We start from the raw sequence: 21,968 nt of genomic DNA on the forward strand, positions 1-21,968 counted from the left end.
TGCAAATTTGTATATAGTTTTGGTTACTGTAAGGAGGGAGATATGTTGTATTCAATGAAATGTGACAGTGTAGTCTCAACGGCTGCCTAGCAACTAGGAATGGAATTAGAATGAGTGAAATAGATTGTAAGATGGATTCAGTTGCTTTTGTGATCTACCAGGGTTGGATGTGCATATCTTATTGGAAATAAAGAAGAAAGAAATGATGAGGCGAGAAATAGCATCTTTTTAGGTCCATACCTTGTTTATACTCAGACAGTGATATAACTACCATTTTTACTTGTATTACTGTGAGGCATGTGTTTGGCTCTTATACAGCACTCTATATGTTAGGTTTTGTTGTTTTTGTTGCCTGAACTCTTGTGTGTATGGGTGCACAAGGCACAGCAATTTTGCCTCTTGCTATCTGTGTTCAACATGCTTCCTTTACTTGTTACATGACTTGGTCTCTTGACATTCAGTGTGTACTGTAATCTCTTGTTTGTGGCATGAAGGTGAAACATTCAATCTGCCGATGTTATAATGTTTGGGGGCTTGTTTGCAACATTGATTACCTAGAGAGATCTCATCAATTAGCATTGTCTCCTTTGCATTTTCTGACTGTATAAGACCATTTGCTTTCTAATATATTATGAGTTTAGCAAGGGCTTTCCTAATAATATTATCAGGAAGTAAGTTGTATTGTTTGAATGCCCCTTGGTACAATTATACAATGCCTTCCAGGTTTATAGCCCACTGCTTTACACCACTCTTTAGCAAATGTTGGGTGTATATTATGGTGCATGTTTACAAGGAGCTTGCACCACTATTGTATCATTTTGTTTATGCTCCGGCAGCACAATGTTAGCTCCATACCAACAAGGTGACGCGTTTGGCCCAATGCATCAGTTTGTCAAGACCAGCATCAGAAAAAAAGCTGCATATGATTCAACTGTGTCACACAGCTTACAATGCATGCAGGGTGGTTGTTTCGTCAGAAAACCTCACAACTGATCCAGTGATATTTATATTTTTTGTTTTTCATTGTGTGACACTTCTTCCGGATGCGTCTTGCAAAGCCTTAAATGATTCAGAATTCCTATGGCTCCATAACCCAGGCATAGGAACTGATGCTGTGGCTTGTAACGGGAATCTCACCATTTAAAGTCACTTTACACACTGGAATATGTACATATTGCACATCCCCTTTACTAGTAGTGGGTCTATACATGAGACAATCATGCTGTAGGATCCCTTGACTAACCTGGGACCATGATACGTATGATATCATAGTCCACTGCAGCAAGGCTATATGATGTTGTGTACTCCCTGTAAGTGACAGGCCAGGATTGTCACTTCTCTGTGAAGGAATGAATCCCCAAGTTGAGGCCAGCATACTCCAAAGGACAACAGGTAAGTACACACATAAGGAAGCTAATACATGTAGTGCCACTTAACATTATTACTATGTATATTTGCATTCACTCACATTACACTGTCACTCACTGTGTAACACATACTCAGGTCTTTACATGCACATAAGTAGACTATGCCCACTGTAATGTGACACATAACCATACTGCATACTTTACAACGAGGATCAATGTAAGAGTGTGCAAGATGCTATTCCACCATTTTACAGTCTTTTAGTATATAATCCCTGTTAGAAATGTGGTCTCTGGGACCCTCACTCCAGGCAGGGCAATGGAGATATACACTTAAGATAACCCCTGCTCACTCCCTTAGTAGCTTGGCACAAGCAGTCAGGCTCATCTCAAAGGCAATGTGTAAAGAATTTGTACCAAAGCACACAGTATTTATCTAAATCAAACAAATCCAAAACACTAAAAATTGAACACACACAAGTAAAGTTATGATTTTTTTGTTTAAAAAAAAAAGAGTCTTACTCCATGGAAAACAATGGATGCGTTGTTGTTACACACAAAGTACCTGCTTTGTGTCAAAAATAAAGCCGTAAGGGTGAGCATGCATCTGAAAATTCCTTACTCGCAAGTGAGGTGGTATGTCATTTCTTCTCTGGTTGGGTAGGGAATGCATTGCATTTCTCTCCCACAAGAGAGCGATGTGTTGATTTCCGGACGGGCACCTCGGGTCCGGGGAGGTTCACGTCGATTTCGATGTCCAGCGATGACGCAGGTGAAACCCGGCCGCACGGTGATGAGGAACCATGCTGCATGGGGCTTATGGCGATTTCAATAGCTGCGAGCGGGTGTTGCATCATTTCTCTTACCGTGATGCAGGTGATGTGTCCATTTCCCAGTCATGATGCAGGTGGTGCGTCAATTTCATAGCCGCTATACAAGTGGCATGTTGTTTTTACAGCTGCGTTACACATGGTGCATCAAAAGTTTCCCCGCATGGCTCCTGTGCATGGATTTCTACCTTGGTTCCACCAGCTTCACCTTTAAGGGACCCAGGGACTGGATAGGGCACCACTTGGCAGGGTAGGAGTCTCAGTAGAGAGTTTAGATGCTGGCAGAAGAGGTCTTTGATGGTTCTGAGATTTCAAAACAGGAGGCAAGCTCAGTTCAAGCCCTTGGAGACACTTCATAAGCAAGAATATAACACAGAGTCCAGTCTTTGCCCTCTCTCAGGCAGAAGCAGCAACTGCAGGCCAACCCAGCAAAGCAGAGTCACTGGCAAAGGGGGGGTACTCCTCCTCCAGCTCTTCAGCTCTTCTCCTTGGCAGAGGTTCCTTTTGAATCCAGAAGTAATCTACAAATCTGGGGTTCTGGATCCACTACTTATACCCCTTTCTGCTTTTGAAGTAGGCAAACTTCAAAGGAAAGCTTCTGTTGTTTACAAGATCCTGCCTTGCCCAGGCCTGGCCCCAAACACACACCAGGGGGTTGGAGACTGCATTGTGTGAGGGCAGGCACGGCCCATTCAGTTGTAAGTGTCAGCTCCTCCCTCCACTCTAGCCCAGATGATGCATCAGGATATGCTGGCTACACCATAGCTTCCTTAGTGTCACTGTCTAGTGGAGATTCACAAACAGCCCAACTGTCAGTCTGACCCAGACAGGGTGTACACAAGCTCCTTCCTGAAAAGTTTCAAGGGTGATCCGAGAATAAGGGAGGGGGGTCCGACAAAGCATTTTTCCATGCAATTTCCCCATACAAATTTTATGAAGTGATTGAAAACAAATGGCTGAACAGAACTAAACCAAATTTGGCCAAAAGCTAGAGCTTCATTCGAAAAGCATGCCTTTTGTGATGTAAATACATTCTGCCATTTTGAAAAAACTAGGGTTTAAATGTTAATTATATTGACATGGTTGGTGCCAGTGGGAGTCCTGTGGTACTCCTGTGGACCGTAAATGAAAAAAAAAAAAACACTGGCCTCCATGGTGCCAAGAGACAGAGCAATCTAACTGGCTGGTGACAACATCAAGAGAAATGTTGCAACTCCCATTACAGGACACAGGGACTTGGTCCCCGTGTTCTGAAGTTAAGAAAATAAATTAGTCATAAGGGTGCAGGGTAGGGGTACCTGCCCTGGTGGGGGGGCATCCTGTAGGGGCACTCCCTGGGACTAAATTAACAAACTTTAGTCCACTGGTCTGGGCTACTCCTGCAGGAACCAGCAAGGTTCCAGTAAATTCTTGCAGGACTCAGCCAGCATAGTCGTCTCGCTCAAGTATCACAGTACTATGAAAAAAAAATGAATAAAAAAAAATCTGGTGTTTTTTTAAAGTAAAGTTGGATATTACTACCATACCTTACATCGGTTTATCATTTTGTTAGTTCATTGAAATTCTAAGCTTTTTTTTTTTGTTGTAAAGTAAGATCTTATTACAATACCTAACCATATATATATATATATATATATATATATATATATATATATATATATATATATATATATATACATATATTTATAATATAATATAATAATCAAGGTATATATGTGTGGAATTAAGTATAGTAAAACTACACTTACCTACAAATGTTACCTTCAAAATAATTCAATAATCGATATTCTGATAAAAAAATATTTGTAGCATGATATTTAGAATTCAATAGTTTTGAAGAATAATGTGGTAAATGATAGTGAATCTTGATCTAGCTCTTTTTATTGAAATAAATCTAAGGCAAAATAATTCTGTTAGTTTTACACAAGGGTGTGCACAAAAAGATCACAAAAGTCATGATTTTCATGGGCAGGAGTCAAAGCGAAAAACTACAATGTTTGCACAGTTTCCCCAGACTTTCTCAAAATTTGCACACAATTTTACTAATAATAGCACCATTAGTGGTCACAGAATTTTCACTTACATTTTCCACATTGAATGGACTTTGCTTACTAATCACCAAACCAGCATTCAGCAACAAATACAGATAAATGCCTATAAAGTATTCAATTACCTACCTCTGTGACCAAGCAGTATGAGCTCTTGAATTCAAAGCATACTCCAATTCAAAGCGAGTACGTAAAGCTGCAACATGACTACGCCCTGGACTACCACGTGGAACCAAACAATCCGAAGATGAAGATGGGGAAAGAGAGCCACTGCTGTTGCTGGAGGTTGGAGACATCAACTGCATAAAGAACACAATGTGAGCATGAACACAAGCAAACCTTGAGAAGCATGCCAATGCATTAAATGATTCTGTGAACATTGTTAACTATGCTCCCATATTTCCACTTGCGTACTGTTTCTTTCAGTATTATAAAAAGGTCACTGGCAATTGCTAATTAAAGTCAGTTAAGCACCCTTCTTTAAATGAGCTCTAAAACACTGCCACAAAATCAACATAAGTTCAGTCACTTTCAGATGTACAATGGTTGTGGGGATGAAATCAAGTAAATTGTTAAAGGCAGTAGTACAATGTGTCTAGGAGACTCAGGCAGTCGCTACCTTACTGTTACGGAGAGAGAAAAGTGAGGAGTACAATGCCAGCCCAGTAGCTTTCTCTTCCTTTCAAACTAGTCATGCATTTTACAGACCTTTGTCAACTATGGCCTCTTACATTTTTTTGTATAGCCTTGCTAAGTTCTTTATGTGAGGGTCAATCAATCAAACAGAATTTATAGCACGTGGCTAATCACTTGTGATGGTATCTAGGTGCTGAGAACATAGCTGCTAGGGGGTTAAGTTGAACTGCCAGGTCTTGAGTGCTTTCCTCAGTTCCAGAAGAGAGAATGAGGTCCGTAGGTGAAGGGGGGGTCATTCCAGGATTTTGTTTCAAGATAGGAGAAGGGGCATCCTCTACTGTTGCTTTGGCGGATTCGGGAGGTGTGTGTGTGGGAGAGGGAAGCGAAGCACAGGTGTCTGGAGTATTGGTGGAAGTTAAGGCAGTGCTAATGTATGCTGGTCTTTTTTTGTGAAGGGCTTTGATGGTGTGGATTCTTCTGAATGTGGAGCCAGTGGAGCTTTTTGAGGTGGGAGGTGGTGTGGATCAGTTTGTGGAGGTAAAGGATGAGTCTGGCCAATAAATTCTCGATGGTCTACAGTCTCTTCAGGAGGTGTTTGGTGAGTCCTACGTAGATTTGTGTTGCCATAGTTCAGGTGGCCTGTGACTAGTGCTTGAGTGACAGTTCATCTAGTGCTGATGGGGAGCCATTTGAAAATCTTAGGTGGAAGACTGCTTAGATGTGGTTTTCCATGGTGAGCTTGCTGTTCTGGATGATGCCAAGGTCGTAAGTGTGGTCTGTTGGAGTGGGTGCTGGTCCTAGTTCAATAAGTCACCAGGAGTCGTTTCACAGAGAGGTGTTGTTCCCAATGATCAGCAGTTTCATCTGTGTTGAGTTTTAGGCAGTTGTTATTTATCCAGTCAGCAAGACCCATCATGCACCTGTGGAAGTTGGCCTTCATGGTGGTGGGGTCTTCTCATAGTGAGAGGATGAGCTGGGTGTCATTTGTGTGGGATATTATTTTCATTCCGTGGGTTCTGATGATGTTGGCCAAGCGGATCATGTAGATGTTGAACAATGTAGGGCTGAGTGAGGAGCTTTGTAGTATGCTGCAGATGATATGCTTGGGTTTCGAGGTAAAAGGTGATAGATGGATTCTCAGGGTTCTTCCGGCGCAAAAGGATGGAAACCATTTGAGGGCGTCTCCTTGTATTCCGATGCGATGAAGCCTCTAGATAAAGGTGTAGTGGGATGCGGTCTTGAATGCTGCTGAGAGGACGAGGAGGATCAGTGCTGCCATTTCTCCCTGGTCAAGGAGGTTTCTGATGTTATCAGTAGCAATGATCACGGCGGTTTTTGTGCTGTGGTTGGTGTGTAATCTGGATTGGTAGGGGTCCAGAAGATTGTTGATCTCCAGGTGTTCTGTGAGTTGGCGGTTGATAGCCTTTTTGAGGACTTTGGCAACAAAAGGGAACAGAGAGATGCAGTGGGAGTTTGTGAGCTCCCTGGGGTCAGCAAAGGGTTTCTTGAGGCTCTGACTTCTGGGTATTTCTATACAATAGGGAAGGTGGCCGTAGTTATGGATGAATTGAAGATGGCAGTGAGCTTGCTGCTAATCATCTTGCTACCGAGGTTGAAAATGTGTGTGGGGACAGGGGCCCGTGGGTACTCCAGTGTGGACTAAGTTGATGATGGCTGTAGTATTTTGTGTGGTGAGCTGGCCCCAGGTGGTGAGCAGGTGGTCAGAGATGGCATTGGAGTTTCCATCCATGGGAGGGTGGCACAGCTCTTTATATAAAGGAGGAGCACATGAGAAGTTGTTCATACTAAAGTGTTTCACCTTGGAGCAAGCACGTTTAACAGCTTATAGTAGTATTGTAAGAGTGAAGGAGCATACCTAAACACATCAAGATACAAAAAGATGTATGGAAACATGGTCATGATGTCACTGATATCAGTTTTTAAAAAGTGGTGATAACATTTATAAGAATGTTTCTTTGATGTTAGGCATATTTGTCTACAGTCAATGGAGATGTTTCAGGTCATCAGGTATCGCCTATAGGGCCTCTTTAGCTTTGTTTTTAATGATTTGAAGGAAACAACCACATGCATAGCATGGGTAAGGAGTTTGAGTTTGAAATTTATTAGTAGTGCCTGTCTGATGTGTTGAGGGAAGTCATTCTATGTCTTGGGTGCAATGTAGGAGAATGAGGGACCTCCCGTTTTGCTTTTGGGGATGCAGGGAGTATGTGCGAGTGAGAGTGGGGCAGAGTGTAGGTGTCTGGTGGGTTGGTGATATTGTATGCATCTGTTAAGGTATTCTGGTCCACTATTGTGTAGGGTGTTGTATATGTGCTTGAGGGGTTTGAATTGGCTGCACTTATGAATGGGGAGCTAGTGAAGCTTCCTGAGGTTTGGTGTGATGTAGGTGCGGCGTGGGAGGTCAAGTATAAGTCTTGCAGTGGTGGTCTGGATGGTCCTGAGTCTGTGTAAGAGTTGTTTGGAGATTGTGGCATAGAGAATGTTGGTGTTCTCCAGCCTGCTGGTGCTAAGTGCCTGCGTGATGGCTGATCTGATGTTCTAAGCCAACTATTCGAAGATCTTTCATAGCATGGAAAGGATGTGGAATCAGGAGGTGTACACTGTGCTTACTTGACCTGTCATGTTGAGTTTGTCATCTAGGATGATCCCTAGGGTTCTTTTTCTGTGTGTGTGAGTGTTAGTCCTAGCTCAAATGGCCACCAGGTGCAGTCCCAAGGGGAGGTATTGTTGCCAAAGGCCAGTACTTCTGTCTTGTCAGAGTTGAGGTGCAGGCAAATTGTATGCATCCAGTCTGCTATCATGGGCATGCAGTTGGTGAAGCTAGTTCTGGTGGTGGTTGTCTTGTCCGTCAGGGAGAAGGTGAGTTGGGTGTCATCGGCGCAGGAGATGACGGTGATGTCTACTGATTGGATGATGTTGGCAAGCTGTGTTCATGTATATAGTGAAAAGTGTGGGGATGAATGACAATCCCTGTGGGATTCTGCATATCAAACTCTTGGTCTCTGATGGAGGTCCTCTGGGTTCTTCACTTTGAGGAAGAAACAGATCCAATTGAGAGCAGATCCTTGTATGCCAATATTGTGGAGTCTTCTGATGAGGATGTTATGGAGACAGTGTCAAAGGCTGGGGAAAGGTCAGCAGGACGAGGGTTGCTGTTTCTCCTCAGTCAAGGATGGTTTGAATGTCATCAGTGGCTTCAACGAGTGCTGTTTTGATGGTGTGGTTCATTCTGAATCCTGATTGTGTCTTGTCTACATGATGGTGAAGTTCAAAGTGGGATGCGAGTTGCTTCTTGACGGCCCTCTCAATTACTTTGGCTAGATAAGGTTGCAGGGAGATTGGTCAGACGTTACTTAGTTGATTTGAGTCGGCTGTGGTCTTCTTGAGGAAGGCGTTGATTTCTGCAAGTGTCAATTTATCAGGGAAAGTGGCCCATGTGGTGGAGGTATTGATGATGTGCTGATTGGTGATGTTCCCAGGTTGTAGGTGTAGTAAATGAGTAGGTGTGTTTCATAGTGACTCTATTTTGAAATTTGAAAAGCTGAGAGGGAGAGAGGGAGAGAGGCCTTCTCTAAGGTGTCTTTACTTCCTCGATATACAATCAGTTTGTGTGTCAATGCATCATGAGGTTGAATGTACTGACACACTAAACAGATATAGGCAGAATGGTCCCTCCTGAACGATCAATGCCTTTAAAGTGACAACCATGGCAGGCTTTGGAGTCTGAAATGTATCTCCAATGTGAGGATTTCAGTCTGTGCAAATGATCAGATCAAAGTTTAAATGAAAGTCTCTTAACAATGCGTTTTGTAGCATTTCAGTAACTGGAGATACTTAAACTACTGATCAAGGCTAATATTATAGTATGCTCTCAGTTCCAAGAAAAATAATAAAAATCTGTGTATTTGTACTAAATGGCCCACACTTGTTATATCACGCTTAACACAGTGACTGGAAGGCTTCTGATAGTTGTAGAAAATGTTGGTGTCCCTATATTAGAGTAAGAGATTACTTTGAGCTCCCATATCTTAGAGATATAAAACCATGGATGGATTGTCTGAATTTCCCAAGCTAGTCCTGATGCTCTAACCTGGAGGTGGAAAGAAAGTTGATGAACAAATACAGAGCTCTATTGCTATCACAGCTCACAGCTTGATACATTTGGCTTCCCAAGACTGCCTGGTAGGACCAACCAAAATCTGGATTTAATAAGCCATCATTTTTGTAGGCCCTCAAAAACTGCCCTTTTTGCCATGTAAGCGATGTGATACAGCACTGTATATTTTTGAAAACTAATAGAGTATTCAAACATTTCAATTCTTAATACAAAGATAGAAAGCTCTCCAGAATACTAATGTTAACATATTCAACATATTCCAGCAATGAAAGTGTGCAAATTGTACCATCGCCTTAAAACTGCATCATTAGCTATTAGCAGTTCAAAGTTAATAGTCCAAAGATGATCATAGTGGAGAAGGAATTTCATCTCTTATGTAGTAGAATAATAGGAGTGGTATTAGCTAGTATTAGCTGGAAAACACGTATTTATTCACAATTAATTTTATAACTCAAATAAGTGCCACACTGCTCCTCCAAAGATTTGATTCTTGGAAGTGACATACAAGGATCAGAAGCAACCACTACTATATCTTTAGCATAAGCTGATATTTTGGCAAAAAATCTTAGATGGCAAAATAGAGCTATGGAGCTAATGTTGTTAAGTGCAAAATACATGGATCATTGTAAAGGTCAAATAAAACATGGAGTAGTGGACAGCCCAGATCTTACAGGGATTCAGGCAATGAAGCTGCAACTGGTCTTGAATAAAAGAATAGTACAAATACATTTAGTGGGAAGTTAAAACCTTTCCAAAATTTACAAATAGGGAGTTCCTGGAATCTTTGTTAATGTTTTTTTTACAGTGAGAACAATTGCTCCTAGTGGAGTCTTAAATGAAGCAGCAACATCAAATGGCATGGTAATTAACTCAGTATGATCAATAGTACATCTTCCAGAGATAAAGCTGTATTGTCTGGATTATACAGATTAAGAATGAATCAAATAAGATGGTTAGCTAAAAGTTTCACATCCTATATGTGTTATCTAAAGAGGACTTGTCTGATGCAATTTGGAAACAATACATATACAATTACAAAACAGTAGATATACCTCTTCCTATGAATATGGGCTGATATTGTCATAGGCAAAACTAACACTTTTGACTTAACCACTTGAGCCTAAATCTTTTAAAGATGTACCTAAAAGTAACTTCATTCGTGTGAAGCCTTGTATGCAGTCTTTCTTCCCTTTTGTTATTACCTTGTGCCTCCTCTCACCTTTTATTCCTCTAATATTGATTTTTTCTCAGGTGAACTTACCTAGATTAGTTTTACTATAATTTGCAGTGAACTTTAGTCTACTCCTCTAGTTGCATTGTTAGGTGTCAGCTACCTTTGTAAACTTCCTAAATTGATTAGAATACAATAACGTGTTTCAAATTGCCAATAAAATCCGTGTAAACATTCTGAAACAGTAAACATTTTTTAAAAACTGGGACATTCAGAAACTAGAGATTGTGATCCAAGTTGTTTTGTCAGTCTAAAAGGCAAGATAATTGCCCTGCTGCCACCTTTGTAGTGAAGAAAAATGTTGTAAGGCCTCAGTGCATTAAATATATTATCAAATACAATATGTGTTCACCATATATCAGACCTAAATATTCCAAAAGATTAGAATCAGTTTCAGGCCAGGACAAATATAACATAGATGCAGTAGATATGAATCTCTGCTATATTTTCAGGCTAAATCTTGACTATAAATGCGGGCTTTATTTATATCAGTTTTATGTCAATTTATTTTAAGTGGAAATCTGGCACGGATAAGCTATATCTCACAGTTCAGAATCCATAAGCAATGTGTTGCTTTCAGAAAGGAACAGTAAAATATGGCTGCATTCATTGTGCAACTCCTGCCTAATGGGAGAAGATATATTCTCATCGGAAACTAAAGCATTACAGTTGCTGTCCAACAACACCTAACCAATAATTTAAAGCTTGACAAATATTTATTCTGTTGACAAGCTGTTTCAGCCAGAGAAAGAGAAATGCACTTTCTTCGTATGCTTTCTGCCTTGCAAAATAACTTTCCAAACATCTCTTAATTCAAACGTTTTTAGTAAGTAAACCCATCTTCCTCTACTACAGCAATAATCGTGATTAAGTATAGAGTAGATTGAGAGTATATCGAATGTGTATCAGAACTTTGGGGGGCTATTTTTTTATTAATAGTTTTCACAAATCACAGGTTTTGAACATGATCCAGGATGTTAATCATTCTTAACCCCTTAGCTGCTGGGCCTTTCCCCCCCCAGTGCTGAGCCCTTTTTTGGCTATTTGGGGTAGTTCGCGCTTAGGGCTTCATAACTTTTTGTCCACATAAGCTAACCACGCCAAATTTGCGTCCTTTTTTTCCAACATCCTAGGGATTCTAATGGTACCCAGAGTTGGTGGTTTCCCCTGGAGGAGACCAAGAAAATAGCCAAAATACAGTGAAAATTTAGTTTTTTCCAAAAAAATGGGAAAAAAGGGCTGCCGAAGAAGACTTGTGGTTTTTTCCCTGAAAATGCCATCAACCAAGGGTTTCTGGTGCTGAAATCACTATCTTCCCACCTTTCAGGAACGGGCAGACTTGAATCAGAAAACCGAATTTTTCAACACAAATTTGGCATTTTACTGGGACATACCCCATTTCTACTATATTTGGTGCTTTCAGCCTCCTTCCAGTTAGTGACAGGAATGGGTGTGAAACCAATGCTGGATCCCGGAATGCTAAACATTTCTGAAAACTAGACAAAATTCTGAATTCAGCAAGGGGTCATTTGTGTAGATCCTACAAGGTTTTCCTACAGAAAATAACAGCTGAAATAAAAAAATATTGAAATTGAGCTGAAAACAACAGCCATTTTTCTTTATGTTTTACTCTGTAACTTTTTCCTGCGGTGTCAGATTTCTGAAAGCAATATACCGTTTTGTCTGCTGGACTCTTCTGGTTGCGGGGATATACAGGGCTTGTAGGTTCATCAAGAACCCTAGGTACCCAGAGCCAATAAATAAGCTGCACCCTGCAGTTGGTTTTCATTCTATACTGGGTATACAGCAATTCATTTGCTGAAATATGAAGAGTGAAAAAGAGGTATCAAGAAAACCTTTGCATTTCCAAAATGGGATCAAGATAAGGTTTTGAGGAGCAGTGGTTATTTGCACATCGCTGAATTCCGAGGTGCCCATACTAGCATGTGAATTGCAGGGCATTTCTCAAATAGACGTCTTTTTTACACACTCTCTTATATTTGGAAGGAAAAAATGTAGAGAAAGATAAGGGGCAATAACACTTGTTTTGCTATTCTGTGTTCCCCCAAGTCTCCCGATAAAAATGATACCTCACTTGTGTGGGTAGGCCTAGTGCCCGCGACAGGAAATGCCCCAAAACACAACATGGACACATCCTATTTTTTTTATAGAAAACACAGCTGTTTTTTCCAAAGTGCCTACCTGTAGATTTTGGCCTCTAGCTCAGCCGGCACATAGGGAAACCTACCAAACCTGTGCATTTCTGAAAACTAGAGACCTAGGGGAATCCAAGGAGGGGTGACTTGCGGGGCTCGGACCAGGTTCTGTTACCCAGAATCCTTTGCAAACCTCAAAAAGTGGCTAAAAAAACAAGTTTTCCTCACATTTCGGTGACAGAAAGTTCTGGAATCTGAGAGGAGCCACAAATTTCCTTCCACCCGGCGTTCCCCCAAGTCTCCCGATAAAAATGATACCTCACTTGTGTGGGTAGGCCTAGCGCCCGCGACAGGAAACGCCCCAAAGCGCAACGTGGACACATCAAAATTTTTGGAAGAAACCAGAGGTGTTTTTTGAGAAGTGCCTACCTGTAGATTTTGGCCTCTAGCTCAGCCGGCACCTAGGGAAACCTACCAAACCTGTGCATTTCTGAAAACTAGAGACCTAGGGCAATCCAAGGAGGGGTGACTCGCGGGGCTCGGACCAGGTTCTGTTACCCAGAATCCTTTGCAAACCTCAAAAAGTGGCTAAAAAAACAAGTTTTCCTCAGATTTCGGTGACAGAAAGTTCTGGAATCTGAGAGGAGCCACAAATTTCCTTCCACCCGGCGTTCCCCCAAGTCTCCCGATAAAAATGATACCTCACTTGTGTGGGTAGGCCTAGCGCCCGCGACAGGAAACGCCCCAAAGCGCAACGTGGACACATCAAAATTTTTGGAAGAAAACAGAGGTGTTTTTTGAGAAGTGCCTACCTGTAGATTTTGGCCTCTAGCTCAGCCGGCACCTAGGGAAACCTACCAAACCTGTGCATTTCTGAAAACTAGAGACCTAGGGCAATCCAAGGAGGGGTGACTCGCGGGGCTCGGACCAGGTTCTGTTACCCAGAATCCTTTGCAAACCTCAAAAAGTGGCTAAAAAAACAAGTTTTCCTCAGATTTCGGTGATAGAAAGTTCTGGAATCTGAGAGGAGCCACAAATTTCCTTCCACCCGGCGTTCCCCCAAGTCTCCCGATAAAAATGATACCTCACTTGTGTGGGTAGGCCTAGCGCCCGCGACAGGAAACGCCCCAAAGCTCAACGTGGACACATCAAAATTTTTGGAAGAAAACAGAGGTGTTTTTTGAGAAGTGCCTACCTGTAGATTTTGGCCTCTAGCTCAGCCGGCACCTAGGGAAACCTACCAAACCTGTGCATTTCTGAAAACTAGAGACCTAGGGCAATCCAAGGAGGGGTGACTCGCGGGGCTCGGACCAGGTTCTGTTACCCAGAATCCTTTGCAAACCTCAAAAAGTGGCTAAAAAAACAAGTTTTCCTCAGATTTCGGTGACAGAAAGTTCTGGAATCTGAGAGGAGCCACAAATTTCCTTCCACCCGGCGTTCCCCCAAGTCTCCCGATAAAAATGATACCTCACTTGTGTGGGTAGGCCTAGCGCCCGCGACAGGAAACGCCCCAAAGCGCAACGTGGACACATCAAAATTTTTGGAAGAAAACAGAGGTGTTTTTTGAGAAGTGCCTACCTGTAGATTTTGGCCTCTAGCTCAGCCGGCACCTAGGGAAACCTACCAAACCTGTGCATTTCTGAAAACTAGAGACCTAGGGCAATACAAGGAGGGGTGACTCGCGGGGCTCGGACCAGGTTCTGTTACCCACAATCCTTTGCAAACCTCAAAAAGTGGCTAAAAAAACAAGTTTTCCTCACATTTCGGTGACAGAAAGTTCTGGAATCTGAGAGGAGCCACAAATTTTCTTCCACCCGGCGTTCCCCCAAGTCTTCCGATAAAAATGATACCTCACTTGTGTGGGTAGGCCTAGCGCCCGCGACAGGAAATGCCCCAAAACAGAACGTGGACACATCACATTTTTTCATAGAAAACAGTGCCTACCTGTGGATTTTGGCCTCTAGCTCAGCCGGCACCTGGGGAAACCTAGCAAACCAGCACATTTTTGTAAACTAGAAACCCAGGGGAATCCAAGATGAGGTGACTTGTGGGGCTCGGACCAGGTTCTGTTACCCAGAATCCTTTGCAAACCTCAAAATGTGGCTAAAATACCACGTTTTCCACACATTTCGGTGACAGAAAGTTCTGGAATCTGAGGGGAGCCACAAATTTCCTTCCACCCAGCGTTCCCCCAAGTCTCCCGATAAATATGATACCTCACTTGTGTGGTTAGGCCTGGTGCCTGCGACAGGAATAGATCACACAACAGTCAATGTTGGTCCTTACGTGAGGCAGCTGTTGACCCTGGGGTGATCCATTCCTGACACAGGCACTAGGTGTAGGCACTCAAGTGGGGTAGTGTTTTTATCAGGACAGGTGAGGAGTCACTGGGTGGTAGGAATGTTGTGGATCCCAGCATATTCCTGTAGTTTGTGTGACAGAAATGCGAGAAAAATAGAGTTTTTTCTCAACATTTCAGCTTTGCAGGGTATTCTGGGTAAGAAAACTTTGGGGAATCCACACAAGTCACACCTCTGTGGACTCCCCCGAATGTCTAGTTTCCAGAAATGTTTGGGTTTAGTGTGTTTCTCTATATGGCCGCCGAATCCAGGACCAAAAACACAGGTGACTGCCTTACAAAACCAGTTTGTTTTGCCATAGACAATTTTGATGTCTCCACAATATGATTTGGGTGGTGGAATTTGGGGCTGAACTAAATTGGTGAGCTCCCAAGAGAGCACTCTCTCTCTGCTTGCCGCCGCATTCACCTGCTCTCTGGGTTGGCCTAACCCACTATTACCCAGTTGCACGAACAGCTTGCGAAGGGACAGCAGGACTGTCCTCATCACCTCCCTCATAATGTACTGGAAGAGGAGTTTTCGAATGGGACTCCTCTGACTGAAAAATCACTCCCAGAGTCTGCGCCATTGTCCTATCCCTCAGATGCTGTCTCAGTATCTGATGTCTCAGTCTCTGATCCTATGTCAGAGCGGTCCTCTATAACCCGAGTGCAGGCAGCAGTCATCCATCAAGATGCCATCTCTGCTATTGGCTAAACTGTTGCTCTAAAACACTAGCCTACGTAGACAGTCACAAAATCGATGGTGTGTGTGAGATACGTGCAACAGTAGAGGCCACCTTACCTGCGCTTCTTCCCTCAATCAGCACGTACTTTCAAGACACTCAAAAAACACCTTGTCACATACCATTCGTCACAGTCTTTAGCACCTCCTGCGCCCAGTCCAACAATCATTATTGGTGCTCCCACTCCCTCCTCCTCGGATTCCCTCATTACCACCCAGCAAAAGTGCCCTTCATCTCTCCATAGACTTTACTAATGTACTCAGCTATTTACATAAAATACAGATGTGCTCTTTGCAGTAGGCATATAAACCTTCTGCGCTTCTTTATGGCACTAAAACTGCCACTAGACAAGTCGGACCCTTTTCCCCCCAGGGAAACCACACACATATTGACAAAAGTGATGTATATATGACAGCCAACCACCTGAAACTCAACTCAAGCAAAACCGAAATAATCCTCTTTGGCCCTCACCAAAAAAACCTGGGACCCCCCATGGTGGCCCACCACGCTAGGCCCTGCACCCACCCCCGCCAACTACGCACGCAACCTCAGCATCATCCTAGACTCCTCCCTCTCTATGACCCAACAAATCAACGCTCTTACCTCCTCATGCTTCAACAAACTCCGTATACTGAAAAACATTAAAATGGATCCCCACAGAGACCAGAAAAACTGTCACTCACGCACTCATCAGCAGCAGGCTTGATTACAGAAACGCCCTCTACGCCGGCACCACTCTAAAACTCAAGTGCAAACTACACGCATCCAGAACTCAGCAGCACGACTCATCCTCGACCTCCACCGACACGAACACATCTCTCCACACCTCAAATCCCTCCACTGGCTCCCCATTGACAAAAGGATCACCTTCAAGATCCTCATCCTCACACACAAATCACTCCACAACACAGGCCCTGCCTACCTCAACGACAGTCACCTTCCACACCCCCACACGAAACGTCCGTTCAGCTGACCTCTCTCTCGCCTCTGACCCCCGCATCAAACACACCACCACCGGGGGCAGATCCTTCTCCTACATTGCACCCAAAACATGGAACGCACTCACAACTCACATTCGCAAGACCCAAAACCTACTTCTTTTCAGGAAGGGCCTCAAAACCTGGCTTTTTGAACAGTGAACCTCCTAGCCCCTTTCCCTCCCCCCCGTCCCCCCCCCAGCGCCTTGAGACCCTCACAAGTGAGTAGCGCGCTTTATAAATCTCTTTGATACAGATCTACCTATATATATATATATAAATATATATCTACATAGATATATCTATAGATATATCCATGTACCTAGATATATCTATCTACATAGATATATATATATAGATATATACATATATTTTTTTTTTGTTGTTGTATGGTTTCCTTGGGGGCCAAAATGGCCCCCAGGGAAACCCTACAACATCTACAAAAAAAATTGCCCCCACAGGGGGTCACCCTGCCCACGGGCGACCCCCTGTCATTTCATTTTTTTTTTTTTTTGAAAAAAAAAAAAAATCCCCGGGGGGGGGGGGGGGGGGGCGCGATCGCGCCCCCCCCCCCCCTCCCCAGGGGGCACCTACCTTTTTATTTTTTTAGGAAAATTATGCCGGGGGGGGGGCGGCCCGTTTTCCGGGGGGGGGGCTGCCCCCCAAAAGTGAAATCCCTGGTGTCTAGTGGGGTTTCCTGGCCCCCGATCGCAGCTGTGCTGCGATCGGGGGCCAGGAAACCGTTTCAGAAGGCCTCATAAGAAAGGGGAGACTCTCCCCTTTCTTACGAGGCCTTCTGAAACTGTTTCTGGCCCCCGATCGCAGCACAGCTGCGATCGGGGGCCAGAAACAGTTTCAGAAGGCCTCGTAAGAAAGGGGAGAGTCTCCCCTTTCTTACGAGGCCTTTTCAAAATGTTTCCTGACCCCCCCGATCGCAGCTGTGCTGCGATCGGGGGAGCAAGGAAACCTGAAAGTGTTTCCTGGCCCCCGGTCGCAGCACAGCTGCGACCGGGGGCCAGGAAACACTTTCAGGAAGGCCTCGTAAGAAAGGGGAGTGTCTCCCCTTTCTTACGAGGCCTTCCTGAAAGTGTTTCCTGGCCCCCGATCGCAGCTGTGCTGCGATCGGGGGCCAGGAAACACTTTCAGGAAGGCCTCGTAAGAAAGGGGAGACTCTCCCCTTTCTTACGAGGCCTTCCCGAACGTGAAAAAGGCCGTTTTCCCCATGAAAGCAGGAAGCGGCCGCAAGGCTGCTTCCTGCTTTCATGGGGAAAACACCTTTGCAACGTCAGCGCGCCTCGCGGCGCGCTGACGTCACAAAGGGGCGGGTGGGGGGCGGGGGGAGACACGGTAGCTTCCGTGTCTCCCGGGGGGGGAAAAAAAATAAAAAATAAATCCTCGGGTGCGACGCACCCGAGGATTTATTAATGCCCTTCCTGGTGTCGGCCACTGGTCGTGACCCGCACCAGGGAGGGTGTGTGGGCGTCGGCCAGTGGCCGACGCCCGCATTTAAGAGGTTAAGATGAGAGACCAAGCCACCTCATAGGTCCAATGTGGGCTGTTAGTTGTTGACTCCTCAAGATATGTAACCAAAGCGATGAGGCAACTATTGCAAGCATACTCTATCTCGGTGAGTGGTCTTTGAACAAGAAAGTAACACCATCCTTTGTAAAATAAAACCTTTTTGACTCAGTACATGCTTGCATTATCTCAATGAATAGAGGGGCATCTGGGATCATATGCTCTGTTCCACTGGCCTTCTGATTAACTGGAACTGGAGAAATGTAACCTTCCATTACCTGACATTATACACTGAAAAATTGCTCAATCAAAATAATCCTGTTTAAAGATTGGAAATACCTAGTACATAATGACCTGCCAATCGACGTCCTTTAGTAGCATATATTCGCAGTGATAAAGCAGCATGATGTTATTCAGGTATATTTGAAAATATGTGGTGCATTCTCCTTTGTAGATGCCATACTTAGGCAATATTCATAACCTGGCAAACACACTGACGATTACTTTCATAAGAAAAGACCATAGGGCAGTGCTCAATCCAAAAGTGGTGCTGGATAACATACATGTTAACTTTAGACATAGAGTAGTCTACTGTGAAAGGGTATTCTCAAATAAGAAGTTATGGTCATTGCTGTACATACCATCTCCAAGTAGCATTTTTCCTTCAAATAGCAGAATTCCAGTGTCAGTGTGTGGAGCTTTTAATTCGCGCCGGGGGCTTGCTTACTGAAATGAAAAACTCCTTTTTGAAAATCAACCATAACTAGTCCAGAAGTCATGCCCCAGCCTGGGAACAGACCACCATCAAAGGCCAGCTTCACCCTAAGACCCAGTAACAGTCAACAAGCAAAATGTCTAGGCTCCACCCTGGTCTTTTGAAAACATCTGATATTCCTTTCCACACTCCTGTCTCACATTCCAAGATAACTGGCAGTTAATGACCTGTAATTTACTCCTCTCACCCTGCCCACAGGCCAAGCTCATTCCTCATTCACAGGGAACATAGTTTACACCTTATCAAAGAGCTAATACAACTGGAGAGGCAGAACCTGATTAGCACTAGGCTAATTACTTTCCAGGCCTTCTTGCAGAGAAAAAGCACGATTTTGCATCCAATTTAACAAAGATGTATGTTTACCACTCACTTAATTTTATTAAATACTGCAATAACATGTGGATGCTTTCTGTAGATATTTCCTAAACCAATTTACGAAAAGTATGACTTGTATTGACAAGCAGGCTTTTACTGCAGGAGAGAGCTACCACAGCCGAACGCAGTTAATGGCAGCTTTTTTTTGTGTCTTTGCATACCACTGTAAATATTTGGCATACCACTTTTGCAGCTTATACAATAAGAGCTTATACACACAATGTATAGGTAACTTAGCTAATGATCTATGCCGGCTGTAGCTTTGCTCACACCAGTTGAGGGCTTTTGTGCATGTCCCTTTGCTGCCCATATGCTACATTTACATGTTATAACACTGGCACACTTCCTGGTTCATGCTACTGTGGCCTTACATGAAATTTAAATATGAAAATTTAGGGTAGCCAATTATTCACTAACTTTAGGGTTCGAAGCACATGCACTGTGACAATGTTTACCTTTTTTCCAGTTTCCAGAGTTAAAGAGCACAGGTACACCCATTCTTGTAAAAACTAAATATTAGGGAGCCCATGAAAAATGATGCTCCTCCTCACACAATCCACCTCTATGAATTTAAAATCTAACAAATGTGGGGGTATTAATAACAACACTAGAATCTACACAAATGTCACTTAGTTTTGTTTTTGGTACTTATCCTGTAATTAGATATAGCAGAAAATCCCTAAATGAGGGGAAGTAAGGACAACCTGCTCATTCCAAAGTGGGTGTTCTGTGGTTTGCTTGGGGACTCAGGCCCATATTTAAGGGAAAATGATAGAGCGCGACACTGCGCCAAAATTTGTAGCTTCTGGCTCTGTCATTTCAACAACACACGGATGTGCTGTATTTAATTGATTATGGCACACCCCTGTGTTGCCCCTTGCGCCAGAACTAAATTTGCAGCGCCAAGGCGCAAGGATGGTTGCGTTGAGGGAGAGATTGTTTTTGTGCAGGAAGGGACACCTTCCTACTCAAAGTAATCTTCAAAGGTGATTTGATCTTTCTATGCATACTGCAGAAAGAGCAAAAAATGAGGAGAAACAAAAGCATTTCTCTTTGTTGTGCACTGCTAACGCCACCCCTGGGGTGGCGTAAGATTTTGGCGCTGCCTCAGGTTTACAAAAACTAGTAAATCTGCGGCAGCATCGAAATGCAATGGGTAATGCTGTGGCACGCCCACAGCAACACCAACACCCATTGCACTCCCCTTCTAAGCAAAGTGCTGTGTGTGAAGGGGCTTAAAACCACCTTGTAAATACGATGCAGGGCATAGCGCCACAGGACCATCATGAAACGTGATGCTCAGCCGGCGCAGGGGCTCTTAACTATGCCCCTTAATTTTTTTAAACCGAGGAGCTCTTTTGCCTTCTGCACGTTACCAAAGAAGGCATGTGCCAATCCAATTTTCCGTCATAGGAAAGAAAAGAAAAAAGAATATTCATTATATTTTCTGCCTTTGAGCATTGAGAGAGCCCAAACCACTGCATTCTAATAGTGGGTGCAGGAATGGTGTTCCTGCATCTCTGCATTTGTCCCAGCGTAGCATCCCGCTGCCTTTTGAAGAGGTTTGCGCTATGGAAATACTGCATGAAATGTACATTCGTGTATATATACCTACATCAATCCAAGTTTCCTGAATAGATCAGATATGGAACATTGATGAAAATCCTAGGACGGATCACGAAATCACTTTTAATGAAGGAAGTGCTTTTTGAATTAAAAAAAATCGGAATTCCTAATCTCGATTTAAGTGTGGTGTCAATTCTATTTTTAAATTAGTTATGCAAAATGAGAATACATTTATTGCTGCAGCATCCCGCACACTAAGTAAAGTTGCAAAAATAGATTTGTTATGGAAAGCTCCGGCATTACTATTCAGAGCTTCTGCATCATTTCCTGCAAGTGATGAATGCCAGGACCTGAATGAACTCTAGAGCGGCGTTATCCTGAATGATTGCAGAAGGTGATTGATATACACATTTACAGTGTAAAGAAACATTCCACCTTCACAAAGCAAAGCAAGCGGCTGTGAAAAAAAGGTAATGGATTAAGATGCACTTTGGCCGTTCTCTGCTGTGCCTCTGGAGAATTATAATAGTTGTACTTCTAAAGTCAACATAAGTAATGCCCAATCTAAAAACACGTCTGTTTCCTGTTTTATATATTTCGTTAAATAGTTTTACAATAGCAGGCTGCTGTTGTAGATTAAACAACCTGTATAAGTTTAGCTTATTTATTTTTATGGTTTACATTACCACACAGGATATCATTTACCACATTTCTGTAATGCTATAGTCTCTGATATTATTGCTACTGATTGATCAGCCAGTCTAGGAAGCTCAACAGAGAACCACCAACCATATCTTGACATTGTAAACCAGAGAGCAAAATTAACTGAAGAAACTGAAGAAACAAGCATTGACAGACCTAATAGATCTGCCATTTGAATGTATTGGCTTGGCCAATGATTTTAGCGATGCTGTACAGCTTCCCCAATGCTGTGAAACATGGCTAAAGAGGAGAAGAGAAAACAATGCCTATGTCTCGGGCTGCCGCGTCATTTTGGAGGTGCGTGCATGATGCATTCATGTGCTTTTAAAATGACATGATTCAAGCTGTATCTGTTTATTCTAAAAAAACGAAAGTACTGCAAAATAATTTCTTTGTTAAAGGAGTAGGGAAGCAACATGGAGGACGGAAACAACACGGAAGGCAGAGGGCAGAATTAACACAGCGGGTGGGGGAAGTGAAATGGAGAGCATGGGTGAGGGGAACCTGGAGAGAGAGCAATGACAAAAGCCAAGAGAGAATAGAAGCAAACAGGTTAGAGGGAGCTGAG

The 21,968-nt window shown here is 43.3% G+C and overlaps 1 protein-coding gene across 1 annotated transcript in view; it reads right to left on the reverse strand.

The window, feature by feature from the left end:
- Positions 1–21,968, reverse strand: part of TNNI3K (TNNI3 interacting kinase) — a 2,589,932-nt gene that overhangs the window by 172,019 nt on the left and 2,395,945 nt on the right. Inside the window, exon 23 of the mRNA XM_069232439.1 lies at positions 4,372–4,541. Within this exon, the coding sequence (XP_069088540.1) occupies positions 4,372–4,541 (170 nt within the window). The remainder of the gene's footprint in view (positions 1–4,371; positions 4,542–21,968) is intronic.

Source organism: Pleurodeles waltl, chromosome 4_2 (genome assembly GCF_031143425.1).
Source record: "Pleurodeles waltl isolate 20211129_DDA chromosome 4_2, aPleWal1.hap1.20221129, whole genome shotgun sequence".
Classification (NCBI taxonomy): Eukaryota; Metazoa; Chordata; class Amphibia; order Caudata; family Salamandridae; genus Pleurodeles; species Pleurodeles waltl.